The sequence below is a fragment of the Daktulosphaira vitifoliae genome, unplaced genomic scaffold (genome assembly GCF_025091365.1).
Source record: "Daktulosphaira vitifoliae isolate Bord-2020 unplaced genomic scaffold, ASM2509136v1 Scaffold_2, whole genome shotgun sequence".
Lineage (NCBI taxonomy): Eukaryota > Metazoa > Arthropoda > Insecta > Hemiptera > Phylloxeridae > Daktulosphaira > Daktulosphaira vitifoliae.
In genome coordinates this window covers 8,999,841-9,021,927 of record NW_026099573.1, presented here as the reverse complement: position 1 = coordinate 9,021,927, position 22,087 = coordinate 8,999,841, and the positions used below count along the sequence as shown (strand labels likewise).

The following is a 22,087-nucleotide window of genomic DNA, read 5'->3' as shown; positions in this document are numbered from 1 at the left end:
TTTGTCAGAGAACTTAAACACAAAAGCAAAAACTTATAAAAAATAAGGTTCTAGTCCTTTCTTTTTTGGTACAGTCTTTAATAATAATAAAAAAAAAGAAACGCGAACCCGGGTATTATGGGTATAAATTACCATAATTATAACTGGGTCTGTCCTAAATTTTAATCCTGATCATACCTCTGGCTACCATTTTTTTAAATGTTTTTCTCCGACATTTTATTTTTGCATATTTTTAAATAGCATAAAAAGAGCAATTAATTGGAATAAAAATTAGAGCTTAACTACAGGAGTTATAAAATTCTTTTGGTAATAAGCAATGAAAATAAATGTTTTTAAGAATAAATTCATAGGTTAGCTTACAATTAGCTTCGGCCTAATTGCAAAAACGGCTCTGAGAACAGTAACTTCTTAATTTTTGAAAATTGTTATTAAATAATCATATTTATCTCTGGCAAACTCCTTGTAATAAAAAATAATTTTTTTTCGGAGCAATATTAATTTAAAAGCATGTACTCAAATATTTCTTAATCAGGGACGATTTCATAGAGAATGCAACACCTTCAAACGTTCATTAAAAGTATTAAAGGTGAACTTTTTTATTTATTAAGATACTTTAGACGACAAAAGAAATAAAATTACATATTTTAAACTAAATTGATTCTCTATTTTAAGAAGATAAACAATTGTAAATTTAAATAAGTAAAATGTTTTATTAATAACTTTCGAATATATAAAAATAATATTTTAGTACATCATTATAATTTTTGTAATAATTTGATGATAACAATAAATTATTTTATAAACATACAAAGATAAAAAATTTAATTAATAAATTAACAACAGCTTCAATAATATTAAAATGAAATATAAAACTAGTTATTATTTCGAGATTGAAAAAATATTCTGGCACTATTTATATTGTAGGATAGTAACAAGAACTCCTGAAATAAAAAAAAAACGGACAGTAAATAAATGAATTATAAAACTATTCATTAATATTTGTAATATTATTACATTGTAATATATTTGAAGTCTTGAATAAGATAAACTTAAGGGTTGTTGTAACTTTGAATCATCCTTTAGGGCTTGCATTTCTTGACTTTTTAAAACGTTCATTTTTTTTTCATAGTTTTCAGTTACTGATTGAAACCACTTTAATGAACTGAATTCATTATTCAAATTAAAAATACGCAAGAGATATGCTAAACCTGACAAAAATTTTAATTCTCATGTACAGATTGTATAGTTTCATTTTTTTATTTAATCATAAAGGGATTAATAACAAGACTAATTTTTAAATTTCTTAACAAGTATATTATTCATACCAACTGCAAATCCATCATCTGTGAACATGGCACCTTTACTTTTTTTATACATTTTTTCTTTTGAGTTAATTGAATGTTCAATAAAATTTAAAGTTAAAGAAGGTATAAGAATGTAAAAGTTTCGTAAATGACTATAATTTTCAGAACCCATGACTTGGATAAAAACATCAATTAATAACTGAAAAATAAAATTAATAAAAATATTAAATAATTCTAAAAAAAATATTATTTATAATGTAACAGATAAAAAATCAAATATGTGTATCTGATTTTTGACGCATATGAAAAACAAAGCTTCTTAATTGTTTAGAGCAGTGGTCGGCAACCTTTTTTAATTCTCGGGCCACATTTACAAATTAAAAAGAGTTCGCGGGCCAGATAAAAAAAAAAAATTTATAATTACATTATTTATTATGCAAAAAAATACTATCTAAAACTTAAAATAATAATATGACTTATATAAAATACCCGTACCAAAAACGCAACGTTCAATTATATTTATACAAAATGATATTCAATTAAATTAGTCGATTTAGAATTTAAAGCGGGCCGTATTCAATAGCCACGCGGGCCGGATATGGCCCGCGGGCCGCCGGTTGCCGACCACTGGTTTAGACGGATGAACAAAAAAATAATTAAGACATTAACAATACAAATGTTAGTTAGATATAACTATACATACACATTTTTAAAGATTTTAAACTGTATTTGTATCAATGAAGTATGAAATATTTACAAATAATAGCCTTATGTAGAAACAATGGTATTAAAAAATTAAGTTAATAGCTAATTAAATGATATGTATAAATAAGATATGATTTATTAAAATGTTTATATAATAAATTCAATAAAACATAGTTATTATAAAGACTTATAATACAAATTTCTCAATAAGAAATCTCAATAAATTAATGGATTTATGTATTTTTAAATATAGATAGCATAACTAAAAAACATACACTTACAAAACACATCTATAATCTTGGTTGCTATGATTAATATTAGCCAAAATAGGCTTCTAAAAAAACTAAATAGTATGCTAATTATAACTGAATGACAATTCTATTATATGCTTTTATATTATAAATTGTTTTGTTCTTTGTATTTATGAACAAGTTCTCTTTCAAAGTGGATTTCTTAAAGAGTAAAATAGAGTTCTTCTCATTTGTTCAATTCTTCTTTTCTTTTAAGATTTTTTTTATCATAATTAATAATGCTCTTTAAAACTCTATCAAAAAACATACTATTGACTACTTTGTGAACTCTTATGTAATTGAATATAATGTATGCATAATTTAATACTCTTAAAGTAATGTATTTTTTATAAATTCTCAAGTATTGTATGTATACTATTAATTTTCAATATTTGAAGCTGAAATCTTTTTACTTTCTGATTTACTTGACCAATAACTTGCTGTATGGGAGGTATAATTAATTTGGGGGTTAAATATTAATTGATTTATATTTTTGTTAAATTTTAAATCAATAAAATAAAATTTAGCTAGCAAACTTAATATGACAAACAAATTTATGTGGATGTCTATATGGGTGTACAGACAATTTTTTTTTTTTTTACTACCCATTTAAACTCTGTTAAGAAGCTTTGTTTCAATTATTATATTGCTATAATCATTTATTTTAATATTCATACTTTAAAATAATTTGTGCCTTCTGCAATATTTTGACACATATTTTGAATCACATTATCAAGATGATGTCCAGATTTTACACAACTTTCTGAAAACTTTGCTATTTTACACAGTTCTTCAAATTTAATTACCTTTTTTAAATCTGGAATAAATGAGGTTGCTACAGAAGAAAAATGAAGACCGCCTGTTTTTATCATTCTAACATACCCTAAAGCATTTCCTGAAAGAAAACATTAATATAATATTTGTCAGAAAATAAGTCATTAAGGTATTAAAAATATTAATTAAATTACAAAATATAAAATGTTTTTAGTAACAGACTAATCGAAAAAAAAAAGATTAAATACAAAAAATTGTATATAAAAATATACAATAAAATATATCTAATTTTATAATACATAAAGCTCAGTTATCTGGTACCATGTATTAAAAAAGTAATGAAAATTTAGTAAAATAAATGAAAATGTTATTTATATTACATAATATAATTTAGAAATATGAAAAAATTAGAAATAAGCTGTCCCTCCTGTCAGAATAATTCTTCTTCTTTTTTTTCCTCACATTTATTTATCCCAACTACCTGGGGCCGACCACCCTTATCCTAAACTTTCACTTGATATGATTTCCACATCATTTATGCACATATCAGTCCCAGTCAAATGTAATGTTAACGTATTCAAATACAGTCCTCCATCTTTTTTTTTGGATCTTCCTCTCTACCTCTACTCCCTTCAATGTTCATTTCCATAACTGTTCTCACAGCTTCCAATTCATTTCTTTTCATAACATGATCAAATCATCTAAGTCTATTTTCTCTCATCTTATGCACGATTGGCGCCACACCTATACTCTCCTTTATATGTTCGTTCCTTATCTTATCTTCTCTAGTCGCTCCACCTAACCAACTAAACATTCTCTATTTTACTTTCTTATCAATTTCCCAACACTCTGAACCATACATCATAGCTAGTCTCAGTATAGTTTAATAGAACTTACTTTTAAATTTTATTGGAATACTCTTATCACACAATACAGCAAACACTTCTCTTCATTTCACCCACCCACACTTAATCTGGTTTTTTACATCCTTGTAAATACTACCGTTCTTTTACACAACTGATTCTAAATACTTAAAACTTTCCACTTCTCCTATCACAACCTCACTTATTTTCACTTATCTTCTCATTTTACCTACCACATGTTCTTTTTTGTCACACTCGTACTCGATCTTTTGTCTTATTCCTACTTATTCTTAATCCCTTTCCTTCAATAGCTGATCTCCACACCTCTAGTCTTTAATTAATTTCCTCTTATTAACACTATATCGCCAGTAAACATAATGCACCATGGTACCTCTCTTTGTATTTGTCTAATGTCATCCATCACTATAGAAAATAAGTAAGGGCTTAAAGCAGAACTTGGTATACTCTTACTCTTACCGTAAAATTTGTGCCATCATACATATCCTCTCTTAAATTCATTTCCTTTTTTGGAACTCTTTTATTACCTCATTATTACCTCCCTCTATAGTCTATCATACGCTTTCTCCAAATCTATAAATATCATACACAGCTTTTTCTTTAATCCCTATACTTTTCTATTGGTTGTTAAAGGAAAAAACTGCTTACTTTTCCTTTCTTCCACTTAGTTCATGCACACAACAAATTTAATTTTCTCCTTTCAATACTTTTACTAATTCTCTACTTCTAGCAGTTAATGTTCCAATATACCACATACCTATTCTTACTTTCCATCTATCTTTCTCCCTTATTTATGAGAATAGTTAGAATAATTAATGATTAAAATATTTACATTAAACATAACTATTTTATTACCAATATGTGTAACTAAAACTCTAAATTGATCCATACAATTCTGTTCAGAAATTAAAATTAATTTTCGAAGACGGGAATTAAATTTTTCAGCTCTGTCAAAAGGATATTTAATACTGCTATTTATTTTTTGTGATTCGTGAAGGTACATTATTTCTTTTTTTAGTTTTGATTTAATACGTTCATCAAATAAATATTGAGATAATAAGTTAAGTTTACTGCGAAGTAGTTGATATGTTTTATTAACCTAAAATAAAAGAATAATAATAAAAACATGCATTATTGAATTTAATAATTAAAATTTTATGTTATTAAAATAAATTACAATAAATTTGTTTCAACAATGATATCACAAGTTAGATTTTTATTTTAAGCATGCAAATATTCCTACAGATAAAAGAAAAATACGGTAAATTCACTCTTTCTAGATTTTAGGAATCCTAATTTTAAAAATCAAAAAAAAATTCTGAATGTAGTAAAATTTATAATATTTCCATCAAATATATAAATATAATCACAGAAAAATTTATTTATTAGATCTATTCAAATTATATTTTTATATTATTTATATTCAATAATTGTATACAGTTATGTATAATGCATAGTATTTACTTACTGTTGTACTCATGATTCCTGTACCATGAATTCGAATAGAATTGCTCACATGTTTAATGTTAATTGTATTCAAATGCTTGCTAGCACTATCATTTTCAATAAATATTTGATTACTAAGATTGTATGAAAATTTTGACACAAATGCGTTTAAATTTCTCATAACTTCAAGTACATCTAAACCCTAAGTAAACATAACTTATGATATATTTTTAATATTTCAAGTTTGGTTTACAATTATGTAGTATTTATATTTCTGAGACACTAAGAACATAACTGATAAATTAGATAATGTGAAAAAAGAACATTTAATATTCTTGAATAAACATTCAATTAATTTTAATTAATTTACAATGAACTGTTCATTTAACTATTAAAATAGAGTTTTACATACGATGATTAACAGATCTGGAGTCAATAGGCAGCTAATTACCACCTCTAAAAGATATACGTTTTAAAAATAAATTTGAAACACCTTATATATTCCTCTATTAATTATTAATACTAACTTGTTAGTTATGGTGATTTTATATTATATTAAAAGATAATTTGTTTTTTGTTTTACAACAGTTAGGTTGGTAAATACCAATTGGATTGGTATATCTTAGGAAATTTATAAGTGCAATGGTATCACGTTGCCTTCTACAATTCTGTTCATACATTTTAAAATTTAATTTCTTATTTATTATATTTCTTATATTTATTATAAATTTTGCTGAAAAATATACTATAAAACAAAATTTTTATGTTAATTTTTCAGCAAAGTTTTCTAATTTAAAGCAGTCATTTGCATGATTTAAATATTACAATACATCAGAATGAATAGGTTTTAATGAATTTTTTTTTTTTTTTTTAATTCATTTATCAGTAACTTTTTTAAAAATGTATTATATCAAAATTAATTTTTTTTTACACTCTATATATGTATTTATTTTTATTAACACATTTTTTTTTTAAATAGTACACACTTCTTTTAAAGTTGCAATTTCAATATAAACATTTTTAAAGAACAAGAAATAAGGTAGAGTCAAATATTATATTTATAAAAATTTAATCAATGTATTAAAATCTTTTTGAAAAGTGGTCATTGATTTTTGATATCAGCCTATGTAGTTATTGTAATCTTCAAAATAAATGAGGTGATAATCTTTAAGATTTATAGTCAATTAATCACAAAAAAAAAACAGTGGTTGTTATTCAACGACAAAAAATTAAACTATATGATTGATAAATTACTAGTATCAGTACACATAGGAAAACAGATTGCCAAACTTATTACCAGTATTACTATTAACAATATAATTTTTGTGACTTAACAGAAACATAATTAAAATAAAATGTTGTAATTCAGATTTCAGTAATTTGTTTTTAAATTTACTTGTTCTAATGTTTTGCTGGGTAATTTATCATCGATAGTTTCTAAATTCATTTTATACTTTGCCAGTGTTCTCATAACACCATTATTTTGCCAATCATGTAAAGCAACAGAAGTTAAATCATAAAATGTCTCACTAAGATAATTTTCTACTCTATCTGTAAAGTTAAAATAAAAAATGAAAAATAAAATTTTTATAGTTAAATTATACATTCTATACTTTTGGTGTTGATTATGGTATTCAAAAACTGTATAGGTTGTAATTTTACCATATATATATTTTTATCAATTGGTTCATTTAGTACCATTTTGACAAATTGTACTTGGGTCATAACATGAAGACGTAATTCATTTTCAACACTTGGATTCAAGGGCTTTAAAATCTTTGAATATCGATAATTTATATTAATACATACATAATTTCACAATAATATAATACAATATTTATTTTAAATAGTTATAATACTTATATAGAATGAATAATTAAATTGTTACCTGGTCGTTAAGGTATTTATGAGTTTCATTAACAAATGATTCAAAAGATTTTTGTTTTGTAATATTATCACTATAATGAGTGACTTCATAAATATCTTCTAAAACATTAAAAACTGTCTAAATAAAAAAAAATGTTTCAGTTATTTTTTAACACATTTTTATGAAAAATATATCAATATTACAAAATACAACTTACTGATAATCCATTAAAATTCCTATGTTCTTTATAAACATTTTTAAAATATAAAGGAAAAACAACTCGGTGCCAATACATACAACTTATTTCTGATATAAAATTTATTTTATCTTGCAAGTAACAAAATAGTTCAATTTTTTTTAAATGGCTTGACAAAGACAATAGTTCACCTTTTTGAAAAGCTTGTAATCCTACAGCTGTATTTAGTGCTAACTTAATCATTAATAAACGATGATTCATATTTGCTTCACACAGTAACTTTTCAGAAACTTCCAAAGAAGACATTCTGTCAACATATTTTGTAGAAAAAACTTTATCATCACAAAAAGTTAGCTAAAAAAAAATTGTTCAATAAAAATTTTATTTTTATATAGAAACTTATTAAGAGATTATCTTTATTTAAGTGTGGTCAGACTATCTAGATGACTGACCAAATTGAGTTTAATGGTTATGGTTAATAGGATTTTAGGCGCCATATATAGATAATCGTTGCATATACTCCTCATCATTTAGTTCATTAAATTATTAGTTAATTACTGGAGTTAAATTCAAATGTTTTATTATAATTTTAGCTGTCAGTATAAAATAAAATTTCATTTGTTATTAATTAATAATAAGTGTTTTAAAATTTGAGGCATAGTTAATCAATCACCCTGTATATACTTATTAAACCTAAATAATAATTAATAAACTTATTTTCATACTTTTACTTCTCCTATGATTGAAAGGCACCTGTGTTCCAAATATTGTACAATATCTGTTATTAACTTAGATGTTTTAATATGATTTTTATGAAATATGTATCCAATGTTATTTAATGTTTCAAACAATTGGCATACTAAGATAACATTGGATTTAGTAAGTGGTCTTCCTAAAGTACTGTGTAAGTTTGTAAAAGTTATTATCACATTCTTTATAAAGAAACACAACTGAACACCCTAAAATATAAAAATTATTATTTAAGCATTTTTTCCTTTGAATGATTTTTAAGTTTAGATATATAACTTTTAAAAATAAATTTATTTTTATCTATTTATAACCTTAACTTTGGTTGTTCATTTATGGCGTGCTTAAGTGAGTGTTTAATATTTCAATGTACCTCTTTAATCTATTTATGAGCTTTATGCAAAATATAAATAGGGATGTTTCTGATAAATACGAAAATATTTTTTTGAGATCTTTTACAATAAGTGATTTTAAGATTTTTTAAAGATACATAATCGTGAATATTTATATTAATTTTGTAGGTTAAACTATAATATAAAATAAAATTTTCATTTTCTTATTAAATATCATTATCTCATTTTTAGACAAATATAATTTTAAAACATCAAAAATAGGTCAATTTTTATCTAATTTTGAAAAAATTCTTACTATTTTCAAAATGAGTACTTATAAGTGAGAAATTTATTTGTAAATTATAAATAAATAATAATAATTGTATTCCTTGAATTTTTCATAATTTTACTTTGAAATAGGCATCTACAACTTTATTAAAACTTTGAAATACTTCAAACAATTCAATGAGTCTCTTTTTAACAAATCAATCTTTAGGGTTTTTGACATGAATTTCTATTTAACCTTGAAGAGTCACCTCAGCTATTTTTTCTCTACATAACATAGTTTTACCCATTTTTCTAAATCATTTTTTAATTCTTTATGCATGGATATAAATTAATAATTTATCATTAAACGAAGAAAGAATGGAGCTCAAAAGATAGTTAAATGCCAAGAAATAGCCTATCAATTTTTGTGTTAAGTATAGTGAGATAAATACAATTTATAAAAATTATACATTTCTTTTATCTGCAACCACTGCAACCTAATTAGATAAGTTTTGTATTAACTCGCATATTGTTCTGTTAATTTCAACTTCATGAAGTTTAGTGTTTTCAGCATCACATCATCTACAAGGATAGCAACTAGCGTAAGACATAATTCATAGTATAATATTAGCTAATTTAAGATCTATTGTAATCATACTACTGAAGTTATAGATAGAATATTTGATTGATATAATCAATCAAAATATTGACTATTAAGTAGTAAAAAAGATAGAAATATATGTTATAGAGATCACTTTCTTAAAATTTGATAATAATTTTTGAATCCTCCCTTTGTATAGAGTATTGAGTGTCATTTTTCGATTTTAGGCAAATTTACAATCTATAGTATTCCTATCTATAGTATAACTATATGTAGTTATAGTAAAAAAATATTTTAATCCATTTTATTCTAAAAGTATTTGACAAAATATTTTCATTTTTGTCAGATACATCTCCGTTTCTGTTCTGCTTAAAGATTTGAGAGGAACATTGAAATTTTATTGAATTCCAGTTTATTAAAATACGTACCTCATATAGAATATCACAAATATCTTCAATGTTTTCTGGTTTAAGTAACTGAAAGTCATTTGTCATAACTTGTTCACTTTTAGTAAACCATATCATTGCCTAAAATCAAATTATTAAAAATAATAACTTACAAATTTTAAGTTTAAAAATAATACTGTTTAAATTTAATTCAAACCTGCTGAATATAACTTAATGCTGTTTTTGGAAAAAATTTTGTAACATCCATAAGTTCCAAAGAACATTTTTCTAAATTATCTTGTTTTTTTTTTGTATTATTGGGTTTTAATAGATCACCTATATAATGCATAACAAACATTTCTGGATACCAAACCAAATTACCATCTAATGGAATATGATTAACCTAAAAAAAGATATTTAATAACCACAAAATCAATTAATATACTCTTAAGTGGAGTATATTTGAGTTTAATAAATTAAAAGTTTTTATGAGAAGCAAATGAGTAAATTACCAAACGCTTATCATCATCCAACTACATATATAAGTTTTTCGTTTTTATTTTTACTATCTAAATGAATTATAATAGTAAGATGGTAGGTAACAACTTTAAGTCAAAAAATCAATTTATGTAATTTAACTGTACATTTAAGGTATATTTATTCAATATTAGTTATTAGATGAGATATCAAAATCTATTATATTTTAAAAATATGTTGATATATTAAATATCAAATAATTATATTTCAGTTAATAATAATATTGACTTTGTTTAAAAATTATCTAGTTATACTATTCTGAATGATGATAGATAAATATCTTTTGACTTAATAGCCTTATTTCCAAGTATTCTGAAAAATATAACAATTAAAGACTGACTAAAAGAACAAAACATAGAACAGGATAAAATAAATAAGATTATTAATTTAACAAAGCTATATATGGGTCAAGATGTTTTTCAGTTTTAAAACAAATTTTATGAGCAAACTGAGGACACAGCAATGAAAAATTCACTATCATTATTTTTAGTAGAACTTTACTTAAGTAGGTTCGAATCAAATTTAAAACACACTTACGGTGATTTTCCGAAAATTTGGGTTAGTTATATAGAAGATATTTTTGTAGTAATAAAAAAAGATTTGAATACGGAGGTCTTCATATCACATAAAATAATTATTACCCATTGATCACATACCAACAGAAAATAGAGGGAAAATTACTTTTTTGGATTGATTATTTAAAAAAGTTGAGAGAGAACTAAATTTTGAAATTTTTTGGAAAAACATACACACATTTAAATACATTTCGAACAATTTGAACCACAGCTGCCAACACAAAATAGCAGCTTTTTAAAAGTATGGTTTACAAATTAGTTAATATTCCAATGAATAAAATATATTTTGATAAAGAACTAGGGGTTAAAAGGGAAATAGCTAGATTTAATGGATATAACGAAAATGTAATTTCAAAAATTAGACTGAACACAAAAGTGGAATATAGAAAGGAGGGCAGCTAATACACTCGTCAGTGCGAGAGAAAAAAAGTAATTAAATTCCCCATTTTATATTATCCAGTAATTTCAAATGGACTAGCTAGAATTTTTGAGGACGTTGGTATTACTTTAATAACATAATTTAAAAGATTTATTAGGTACACTAAAGATAAAGTAGAAGGGGAAAATAGGACATTTATATAATACAATGTGAATATTGTAATAAATGCAGTTTTGAGGTTCCAAAAGGAACGGATTCCTGGAACGAATTCTTTTTGAAAGAACGATGCTAGGAACTGCTTCCTTTTAAAATAAAGGAACGAGGAAAATAAACAAATTCCATTTTTTAAGGAACGTGAACGGAAATTACAATTCCTAAAAATTTTTATAAACATGTTTTAGTGTAGTTTTCTTCGTATCTAGACATTAAAATATTAAGGTATTTTTAGTTGACTTTTGACAATGGAAGTACCCTATATACCCAGCCGAGATCGTAGGCTATTTAAATGAATCAATTGACTATAAATAGAGTTATTATCACATGTAGGTATACAGTAAATATTTAATATATGTGTACATATATTAAATAATGCACCGAATATTATCGTCGTTTCTTGTTAACTAATATATATTAAAGGTTTTGGGTTTTCTGATTTATTATTTCTAACTTATATGTAGACAATAGACATTGGTCGCGTTGACACAAGTCGTTAGCATTTACTACCTGATTATAAATATAATTTTTGAATACTTTTGGATAAGGAATACTACAAATTTGTTTTGTATTCGACTGCTGATGAAAATCATTGATGACCGTTATCATGATCTCATTGCCACAATTTTTTAAATAACTTGGTTACATAAAAGGAACGAAGAGTGGAACGAGTTCTTATTTTGGAGGAACTGGATCTGGAACAAGTTCCTTCTTAATATAAAGAACTAGGATCTGGAACGAGTTCATATTTTAGAAAATGAACGGGGAACGGAACGAGTTCCATTTAAAAAGGAACTTTCCCAACACTGAATAAATGTTACGTAGGACAAACAAAAAGAAATATAGGAGTCAGGTTTAAAGAACACTTAAGATACATTTAACATCAAGAAGTTGATATATCTCGGCAGGCTGTACATTTATTGACACATAATCACTCCATTTAAACCATAAAACTAATTAAAAATATAAATAATTACAAAAAACTTAATATAAGGGAAGCAATAGAAATTTTTAAAAATTAGAACAATTTAATTAATTGGAATCTTGGCCCACAGAAAAATTTATTATTAAACTAGTTTAAACTGTTAACTAGTATAACGTTAATAATGGCAACATTATTCCCAAAATACATATCCTCAATTTTTTAGTAATTTTTTTATGGTTTTTTAAATTCAATATTTTTTAGTTTTTAATTAATATTTTTAATTTTAAATAATATTAGCCACGAGTTATCAATTTTTATTATAAATGTAGATTATTTATAATAACTTACTTTCTCTAAATAATCAGTAAACTGTTTAAGTAATTTTTTGTCAAATACACCAAACATATATGTATAAAAAACTGTAGTAGTACATGTTCGAGACCAAATACGTAAAGGATCTATAGCTTTATCATATAAACGTTGCCCTAATGAGTAAACAGCATTATTCAAATAAAGTTTAAATTCATTTACAAAATCATCGCATATTTGAATTTTTTTCTTTTCTTTAAAGTCATAAACAAGAACTTTCTAAAAAAAAAATATATATATATATATAAGATGGTACTAAAATATTGTTAGGAAGATAAAAATAATAACTTGCTTGAAATGTTTTTCCAGATAACAAAGTAGATTCGATATAGTCACATATATTTTCTAAATTTATTATATCTTCAAAGCTACATTCATATTTTGATGGATTTTTCTTTATTACACTTAAAGAACAGCGATAATGAAACCAATGTTGTTGTATAACAGGTTGAGAAGTAATAAGTTTATCTAGTTCAACAAACATGTAAAGAAGATCTCCAATGTAGTCAAAAATTCCCTATTCACATAATAACTAATATATAATAAGTAGTATAAAGAATTCAAAGATTAAATTATCATATATTTATAAATTCAACTATTTCAATAATTTTAAACATTTTAACACAGTATCTAGAAATATTTTCCATATAAAAGAGATTTTAAATTAAAGGGAATATACAAATATTATCTTGAAAATTGTTTGGAATATTTAGGATTCACTCATTTTCACATCATATTACAGACAAATTAATACAAAGTATACAAACTTATTTACATAAAAAATATTTTTATTTTGTTATTAAAACTAATCAAATTAAACATTTATAAGTAATTAAACATGTGTATAAAAAGAAATTATGAAAATTAAAATGTAGCTAGGTATTTATACCACAAAAGATATTGAGAAAAATGAATTAACTTAAGATATGGTCTTTTTTTAAATTTAGTTACTAAATTTTAGGATTATTTTTTTACCACAAGTTATAATATTATATATAACATTCAATTACCTGAAAATGTATGCCAGCAGTTATTGATTTAAATTCAAATATATTAATAAATTGACAATGGATTTCACTTAATAAATATTCGCAATGTTTTATAAAGTTTGATAATCCCAGTAGAATGTGTAATAATTGACTAACTTTAACTGACTTAGACCCATCATTGAGATCATTTTCATCTAAACATGTCATACAAATTTAAAAAACCCAGCACAGGGGGATCACGGCACAGTTGTGACATGGCATAGTTGGATTAAGTATAATTATATCTGACAATGATTAATATTACTATCATAAAAAACACTTTGATGCAAATCTTTAGATTGTGTTTAATTTAAAAAAATTGGTGGATTATTCTAAAAGCTACAAGATCTGCTATTTCTTTATTTATATCCTGATTAAGATAAAGTATTCCTGGACATCGAAGGGGCCTTTGACAACACTCCCTTCAATGCTATGTGTGAATCTGCACAACAGCATGGAATAGAACCACTTATTACTAAGTCGATAGAAACCATGCTAAAGGAACGTTCCATTTTGGGACAGCTCAATGAAACCAAAGTAATCAAGAGTGTTAAACAGGGATGACCACAAGGTGGGGGTTCTATTTCCCTTGCTATGGCGTCTAGTATTGGACTCGCTTATTAAAGAGTTAAAAAAAAACTGTTATACACAAGCCTATGTGGATGGGCTTAGTTATAGCAGTAGTGAGTAAATTCCCAGACACTATTATTGACTTAGCACAACAGAGACTTAACACTATACAGATATGGTGTAGTAAGTACGGTCTATCTGTTAATTCAAATAAAGCAGAGATTGTTATGTTCACTAGAAAGAGAATAGGACTAGACAGTCTAGACACTCTTACTCTGAATGGACAAGAAATTAGCTTAAAATCGGAAGTAAAATACTTAGGTATTATCTTAGATAGTAAGCTAAAATGGAAATCACTTGTTGAGTCAAGAATCAAAAAAGCAATGACCACATAGTAGACTTGCAGCAGAGCCTTTGGAAAGACATAGGGTCTTAAACCAAGAGTTATGTATTGGTTGTACACTTCAGTGATTAAACCTATGATATTGTACGGTGCCCTAGTCTGTTGGACCAGAACAGCACTCGTTACAGCAAGGAAAGAACTTAGTTGTATACAAAGAATGGTTGCTATAGCCATCACTGGAGCATTAAGAACTACACCAACGGTCGTATTAGAGGCACTAATCAGATTGCCTTCTCTGTATCTAGAGGTTAAAGCTCACGCCAAAGCCACAGCACTAAGATTCCACAACTTAAGTTGTGAACATGGTAAAATAATAAAAGAGATAGACTAGGGCTTTTTGGAATATCCCTTGGTTTATATCAATCCGGTTCTTAAGAATAACATTCCCTACAAAGTGGAGATCACTATACGTAGAGAATGGAATATTAATCACCTGACTGAAAAAGGAGGATTTGTAATATATACAGATGGATCCAAAAAATCAGGAAAAGTAGGTGCTGTCATTTGGGGTTTAAAGCCATGAATAAATGTCAGTATGTCATTGGGCACAACACCCTCTGTTTTCCAAGCAGAGGTGATGGCGATACTGGTAAGGGCTCAGAACCTGCTGGTATACAAAAATAGGAAGATAACTATCTTAAGTGATAGTCAAGCGGCTTTGAAAGCACTCTGTAATGATCAGTTGAATTCAAAGCTGGTTCTCGAATGAAGGGAAACTTTAGAATCACTATCGAGGTTCAACAAAGTTACACCAGCGTGGGTACCAGGACACAACGGTGTCACTGGAAATAAAAATGCTGACTTTCTAGCCAGGAAAGGAGCAGAGAACACCTATATTGAATCAGAACCAGTGATAGGACTCACTGGGCAATCGCTCAAAGCGCTACCCAAGAATTGGTGCAGAGAACAACACAGGATAATCTGAAAGTACTTAGTAGTACCTAGACAATCTAAAATGTTTATCAAGACCCTTGGTCTACTGTTGGGTGATTTTAATAGCATGACTTTTTCCTGAAAAAGAAGATATTAAAAACCAACATTATACAAGTATACTTTCCTACATCTAGAAATACGGATGAAGAAATTGAAGAGACATACGAACAGATTGAAAAACTCATGCAACTAACAGAATGCAACAACATATTTATCACAGGTGATTGTAATACCTCAATAAACTGTGAAAGAAGTAACTTCTCAGGAAATTATGGACTAGGGAAAAGAAACGAAAGAGAGACAAGATTGTTAAAATTTGTGAATAACAGGAACTGATAGTAACAAATACATACTTTGAAGTGCTACTAAAGAGAAGATACACATGGAAAGCATGTGAAGATAAAATCTGGTATCAAATAGATTTCATACTCATAAAAACTAAGTTTAGAAATCAAATCAAATCTTCCTACGCCTACCCAGAATATGACATTGATAGTGTCCATTATCTGATGATGGCATAATGCAACATCAAATTTAAGAAAAGAACCAAAGTAACAAAAAAGAAAAAATGGTGCATTCGAAAACTAAAAGACCAAAATATAACCAAAGAATTTCAAAGGAATATAGAAATAAAGGAGAAAAAAGCTAGGATAGTATGAAGATATAATTAGAGTTGCAGATAAAATAATCGGTAAAAATAAAAGAAAACGAAGAATATCTATACAAATTCTTGAATTCATAGAAAGAAGAAACAAATTAAGGAACAGAGAAATACTGAGAAGTGAATCTAAAAAGTCTCTAGGAGAACTAAGTGACAAAAAAGAAACAGGAATAATAGAAATACTAGTTTATTTTATTTATAGATCTAGAAAAAGCTTTCGACAAGGTTGGGTGGTGAATCTTATTCTAGAAATTAAGAGAAAAAGGAATTGATTGGATAGAAGGCTCATCTTCAACTTATATAAGGATCAAATAACAAAATTAAATGTAAATGGATTGGTAAAAGAAGCAAGAATAAGGAGAAAAGTTCTAAAATAACAATCAGCTTCTCACCAAAAGCATTGGCATACATAAAAGATTCGTGAAAATATTTTTCTGGAGTGTGCTTTTATATGGTAGTGAAACATGGACAATTAACAAGATAGAAGCAAACTAGAAACATTAGTTATGGATATGGATAAAAATGAAAAAGACAAAATAGATAGAAAAGAAAAGAAATGAGCGCAAGTGCTAGAAAAAGTACAAGAAGAAAGACAGCTGATGAAGGTGATTGAGTCAAGAAAAATAAAGTTAATCAGACACATCATCCGACACAATGACTTTATAATCAACATCTTCGAAAAAAAAAATAACTGCGAAGACATCAAGAGAACACCCAAAGAAACAATATTTTGAACATATCCTAGAAATCATGAATTGTTCATCTTTTGTTTCACTGAAAATTCTGTCATCAAACAGTGAGAAGTGGCTTCAAAAACAAAGCATTTCCTTAAATAGAATCCATTTAAAGCTTAAAATACTCACCATTGTCTTCATAGTAAAGTATTGAGTTGAACAAGTTTGGTCTAACATTATTTTTTAAATCTGTTATTTCAGAACAAATAATAGAAAATATTTTTAAAATATTACTTAACACGTTATTATCAATATTTAATAACTCATCAATGTTTCTATTAGTCACATCAATCTATAAGAAAAATGAATGAATCAATTTTTGAATATTTGAAAAATAAAATAAAAAAATCTTACTTTTACATTGATTGGCATTTTAGAAACAAAAAATGTTTTTTTTAAACTTATACTTAATTCTTCTAAGCATATTGTATGATTATTCAATGTATGGTTATATAATCTTGATTGATTTGAAACCATTACACCTAAAATTAAATTAAGTATAAACAATAAAGTACTTTAGATTTTATCCTGGGGAACATAAGAAAATATTTCCATACGCCTCTATACAATAATAAAATTTAGATAATTTTAAGCTTCTAGGGAGGAGAGTTCGAACTTACCTCGTAACACTTTAAAATATAAGTTCATTTTAGCAGATAAGTTGAAAATAAATTTCGATTATTAAACTGATAATAATTTAATAATTGATAAAAATATTTAACATTAAAATATCAATTATCAAAAAATGTGGTGTTTAAAAATTAATTTTAATAGACAATTCTTTATTTAGTGGTCACTTTTAGCTTCAATTTCATTATGAGAGGTTAACTTGGTATTCCTTAAGTTTTAATTAAGTATTTTTGTTAAACTACTATTAGACACCAAAAAATTATTAATTAGGATATAAAAATATAAAATGTATTTTTCGTTTTCAAATAAAAATAGTTGTTTACTTACTGGGTAAATTTTCTTCTTTACTTTTATCTTTATCATTCCACATTTTAAGTAAAATAAACTTAGTTAATACTAAGAAAAAAATATAACTTATTACTGAAAACGGTATGTGTTAATACCTTTGATAGATTTTCTTAGAGACATTACTTATAGTATGTCTCATTCAATTTATTTATTTAATCATTATTACGTAACTTTAAATCGTTATCTACTTTACACTTTCAAGTAAAGTTTATACATAGACAAGTTCTATACATATATATGACTATAAATGCTTTTTTAAATCTCTACTTTAAAGTTCTTATATGTCATAGACCATAGATTCATGGGTTAAATGTACTTTGTTATTGCAGATCTGATTTTTTGTTATCAGTAAAAATTAAATAGCAGCTTAAAAGGCCTCATTCTTATTGGACGAAGTTTATATAATGATAATAAGTAGAATTTAAATTATTTAAAAACTTGTATTAATTATTAAAATTATAAATATATATATATATATATATATTTTTTTTTATTATTATTATTTTTATAGAGCGGATTTACACACATTTATAAATTTTGTTAGTAATGTGATCTAACTGGTTATACACTGTTGGAGTGTTAAAAGAATTATTTTCTCCTAAAACCAAAAAATTTTACGCCACTGTATATTCCAACAACAAATTTACACTTCCTTTAAAATCCTTTAAACACAATTTATATTGTGATCTTTAATATATTCATAATACTCGTTTTTTTTATAAATAATGTTACCTAGTGTAACCATTTATATATACATATTATTTTATATATCGCACGTTGTGAATATTTCTATGATTTTTCAGCTAATTTATGCAAGTTATTGCATCGTGATTTTATTTTATTTTTGATCCCCTTAGTGCTCTCATTTGGGAAATAAGAATGGCATTAAAAGTGGTCTATCAATTTTGAGTTGGTAAAATCTTTATGGCCCTTTTTAAAACTTCAAAATCTTCAACACATTGTGCATTTATTAACCTTATAAGTATAAAGGTCCTTGCACACACTAAATATTGGACAACTTCTTGTGGCACAGGGATAGATTTATTAAAATTTTTAAAAACATTGTCAAATACTTTATTAATTTTTTCTTATTCTTTGAAAAGTGATAACGATACAATTTTATGAACTGATGTTCCATAATTTTAAGTGTCAAGTAATTTCTTAATAGTGAAGCTTAAATTACCTTTTTAGACATAATTTATACAACATATATCCTATTGTCTGTCTGATGCGCCTTGTCGTCCACCTTCTATTAAAATCCAATTTGGAACTACCCGTATATTGTTAATGTAATAATAACTACCAAAGTATACGCCATTGCCGCTCGACCGCTGCGACGTATACGTGTTGCCGTCGAGTGACAAAAACCCAACCGTTCGACCCCCTGAAATATGTTGCGCGTTCAAATAACATAAAGTGTAATTTACACATATTTATAAAGGACATATAATTAGTATTTAGCCTCATCTACAAATAAACATAGTTAATTAATAACACTAATGAACCTATTTTCTCACTTGATATTTAACTTTAACAATTAAAAAAAAAATTTATAATTTTTTTAGGTCATAATTGATTAAGAAACTATTTGTTATAATAAATTTATTTATATTAGTTCATGTCCAATGCTGAAACAATGCTGTTAAAAATTATTATATTTTGAATTAACACATATTTTAGTTTGTTTTTTTTTTTAATTATTATATTTTATGCTTGTAAGTCAATAAGTGTCTTTGTTATAAATACTAAAAATGTTATTTATTTTCTAAATAAATATTATGGAAATAAAAGAAATATTAATAAATATTCCATAATTATAATTATTATATAATATAATTGTAATATATATGTATACATGTATTTTTTTTTTTTGTGTGTAACAAATTCTAATAAGTAGTAATAATTAATATCGTAATAGATAAAAAAAATAATAAAATATAATGTAATATGTATTTATTATATAATATTTGCATATTTATTATAATTTAATATTCTTACCGAGAAGTACTTTTAAAATTTAAAGCTTATTAAATGGTCGTTGTTTCACGGCGAAAAAAAAATTTGAAAACTCTGGTCTTGCAGAGTTCTAGTCAAATGTTGTTCTTACACATGCACTCAAGCTTTTAATGGTAGCCACTTTAAGCACCAAAAAAGTTTTCTGAAAATAATTAAAAAGTTTCTTTTTAGTTCTAATAAATGTGTTATAGTAATTAAAAATGTACTAAAATATTTTATCAGTACTGAAAAAACTCAGTGTCTTTTTCAATAATGATAAGGAATGAGGCTTATATATACTTTACTTGAAATAAATTTTTCAAATTGTTAATTATGCATTTTAAAAAAAAAGTACAAATCGTATCGCTCATACGAAGACAAATGGTTTTGGAAAATATTATTAATCAGTGCCGACGTTAGGTTATGCTTTGTACCAGGAGAGATAAAGTTAAACTGGTATAGATCCTCCCAAGTAAAATTGATTACATGTTAAAAATAAATTTATTTTTTGTTTGCAGAGGGTAATAAAAAATGTTTTTATGTATAACCCACTTAAAAAAAAAACTCTAATTATGCTACTGTTTTGTGCAAGATACTGTATCTTGTGCCGACGCAGTTATTTATAATGTAACTCGAAAAAATAATTATAATTGAAAGCATAACATAATATACAGAATGTTCAAAAAGTAAGGAAACAGGTCAATTGTTACAAACAATGAGAACAATATAAACCCGTTACTTTACTTACTGAACACCAATATATACAAATAAATAGATTTTTAATCCATCGTATTTATTATTATATTTAATATATTATTTAAATAAAAATATTATATACAAAAAGAGTATAAAGATTTATTTTATTAAGTTAAAGTAATAAGAGCCAATAAATTACCATATCGGGTGAAAAAAAAGTTTGTGTAAATGATAAATGACAATTAATTATTGCACTACCGATTAAATTCTGAATTCAATGAAGTATTTATTCATATAACTGAAGAATTATTGAAAAATTGTAAAAAAAATTTTTATTGAAGTATATCAGTTTAATATTTAGTACCAACACTTATAAGTCATTTAATAAATTATAAAAAAATGAACCTTTTTGTATTACAGTATAACACGACCGGTCATATATAATGAACCGAAAATCGCGTGAAAAAAAGAGAAACGGTATGGGCATAGGATTCGCGAACTAAAGTGTCGCAGAGACAAATTTAATCACCGTACACTTATGATTTAGATCTGATGCACTCTCATATAGGTTGATAACGTGATTTGCGGCTAAGGGAGAAAACCTGTCAAGCATTCAAATGTTTGATCAAATGCATGCCAATGTTTTGTAAAATATTTATTACACTTATTAAACAGCCATATTTTTAAATATTAGAAATTGAAAAAAAAACACGATACTTTTCAACAATGATTTATCGTAACTATTTGATATAGTGCAGTGATCTTGATATATTTTATAAGAATCTTTTATTTTTTAGGTATTTTAGACAATCTATTATATAGATTTGTTTTTTGTTAAAGAGAAACTTGTGTCAATATTTTTATGTATTTGGTAATAGTTATTTTTGAATTACTTAGATTATTGTAAGTCTATCCCTCACAGATTTAAATGTGTCCTTTGTTGGTGGATTTGTATAAAATCTTGTTAATTTAACTGTATAAAGATTACAAATAAATATACAAATGAGTCGGATGACAATTTTGTTTAATATAAAACTCTGTTAACAGATGAAAATCTTTAAACTTAATACTTTACATTCATTTAAAATTTTAACTATTGAAAAATAATTCCCATTCAAATCAATGTAATCCTTTTTAACTTAAAATGTTTGACAAATCTAAATTATTAAGTAGCCCAATAGAAAGATTTTCACTTTAAATTAACAATTTCTTAAGAGATAATAATACAATGTACACCCAAAGAAAAACCTCAATCAATTTTGATAGAGAAATTTTATCAAGGGTTTATGATAATG

The 22,087-nt window shown here is 25.4% G+C and overlaps 1 protein-coding gene and 1 long non-coding RNA gene across 3 annotated transcripts; both read right to left on the bottom strand.

Moving 5' to 3' along the window:
* Positions 1-740: 740 nt before the first annotated feature.
* On the bottom strand, positions 741-19,347 carry LOC126899070 (WASH complex subunit 4). 2 transcript variants are annotated; one of them, XM_050673606.1, is made up of 19 exons: positions 19,285-19,347; positions 17,478-17,605; positions 17,253-17,415; positions 13,805-13,977; positions 13,083-13,311; positions 12,774-13,009; positions 10,014-10,199; positions 9,839-9,937; positions 8,189-8,422; positions 7,485-7,817; positions 7,289-7,405; positions 7,014-7,176; positions 6,797-6,951; positions 5,423-5,602; positions 4,810-5,053; positions 2,977-3,194; positions 1,326-1,503; positions 1,015-1,208; positions 741-941 (listed from the first exon to the last, which is right to left on the bottom strand). In XM_050673606.1, the coding sequence occupies exons 2-19, from the start codon at positions 17,598-17,600 to the stop codon at positions 873-875; spliced, it is 3,294 nt and encodes a 1,097-aa protein (XP_050529563.1). In that variant the 5' UTR covers positions 17,601-17,605; positions 19,285-19,347; the 3' UTR covers positions 741-872. The 2 variants fall into 2 exon arrangements, with proteins under 2 accessions (XP_050529563.1, XP_050529562.1); XM_050673605.1 differs by lacking the exon at positions 19,285-19,347 and adding an exon at positions 18,081-18,436.
* Positions 19,348-19,374: 27 nt separating this feature from the next.
* LOC126899090 (uncharacterized) lies at positions 19,375-21,826 on the bottom strand. The gene is made up of 3 exons (XR_007702478.1): positions 21,686-21,826; positions 20,100-20,259; positions 19,375-19,485 (listed from the first exon to the last, which is right to left on the bottom strand). It is a non-coding gene; the product is annotated as an uncharacterized LOC126899090 (long non-coding RNA).
* Positions 21,827-22,087: the final 261 nt, after the last annotated feature.

What these genes read in the sequence shown, in the direction of transcription:
- LOC126899070 (XM_050673605.1), bottom strand. Translation starts at nt 18,123, where the DNA reads ATGTGGAATGATAAAGATAAAAGTAAAGAAGAAAATTTACCCA. An exon ending in CAGGAATCATGAGTACAACA is followed by an intron (nt 5,054 to 5,422) that starts GTAAGTAAATAC and finishes CTTTTATTTTAG; the next exon opens with GTTAATAAAACATATCAACT. An exon ending in AGTTTTAGTTACACATATTG is followed by an intron (nt 3,195 to 4,809) that starts GTAATAAAATAG and finishes GTTTTCTTTCAG; the next exon opens with GAAATGCTTTAGGGTATGTT.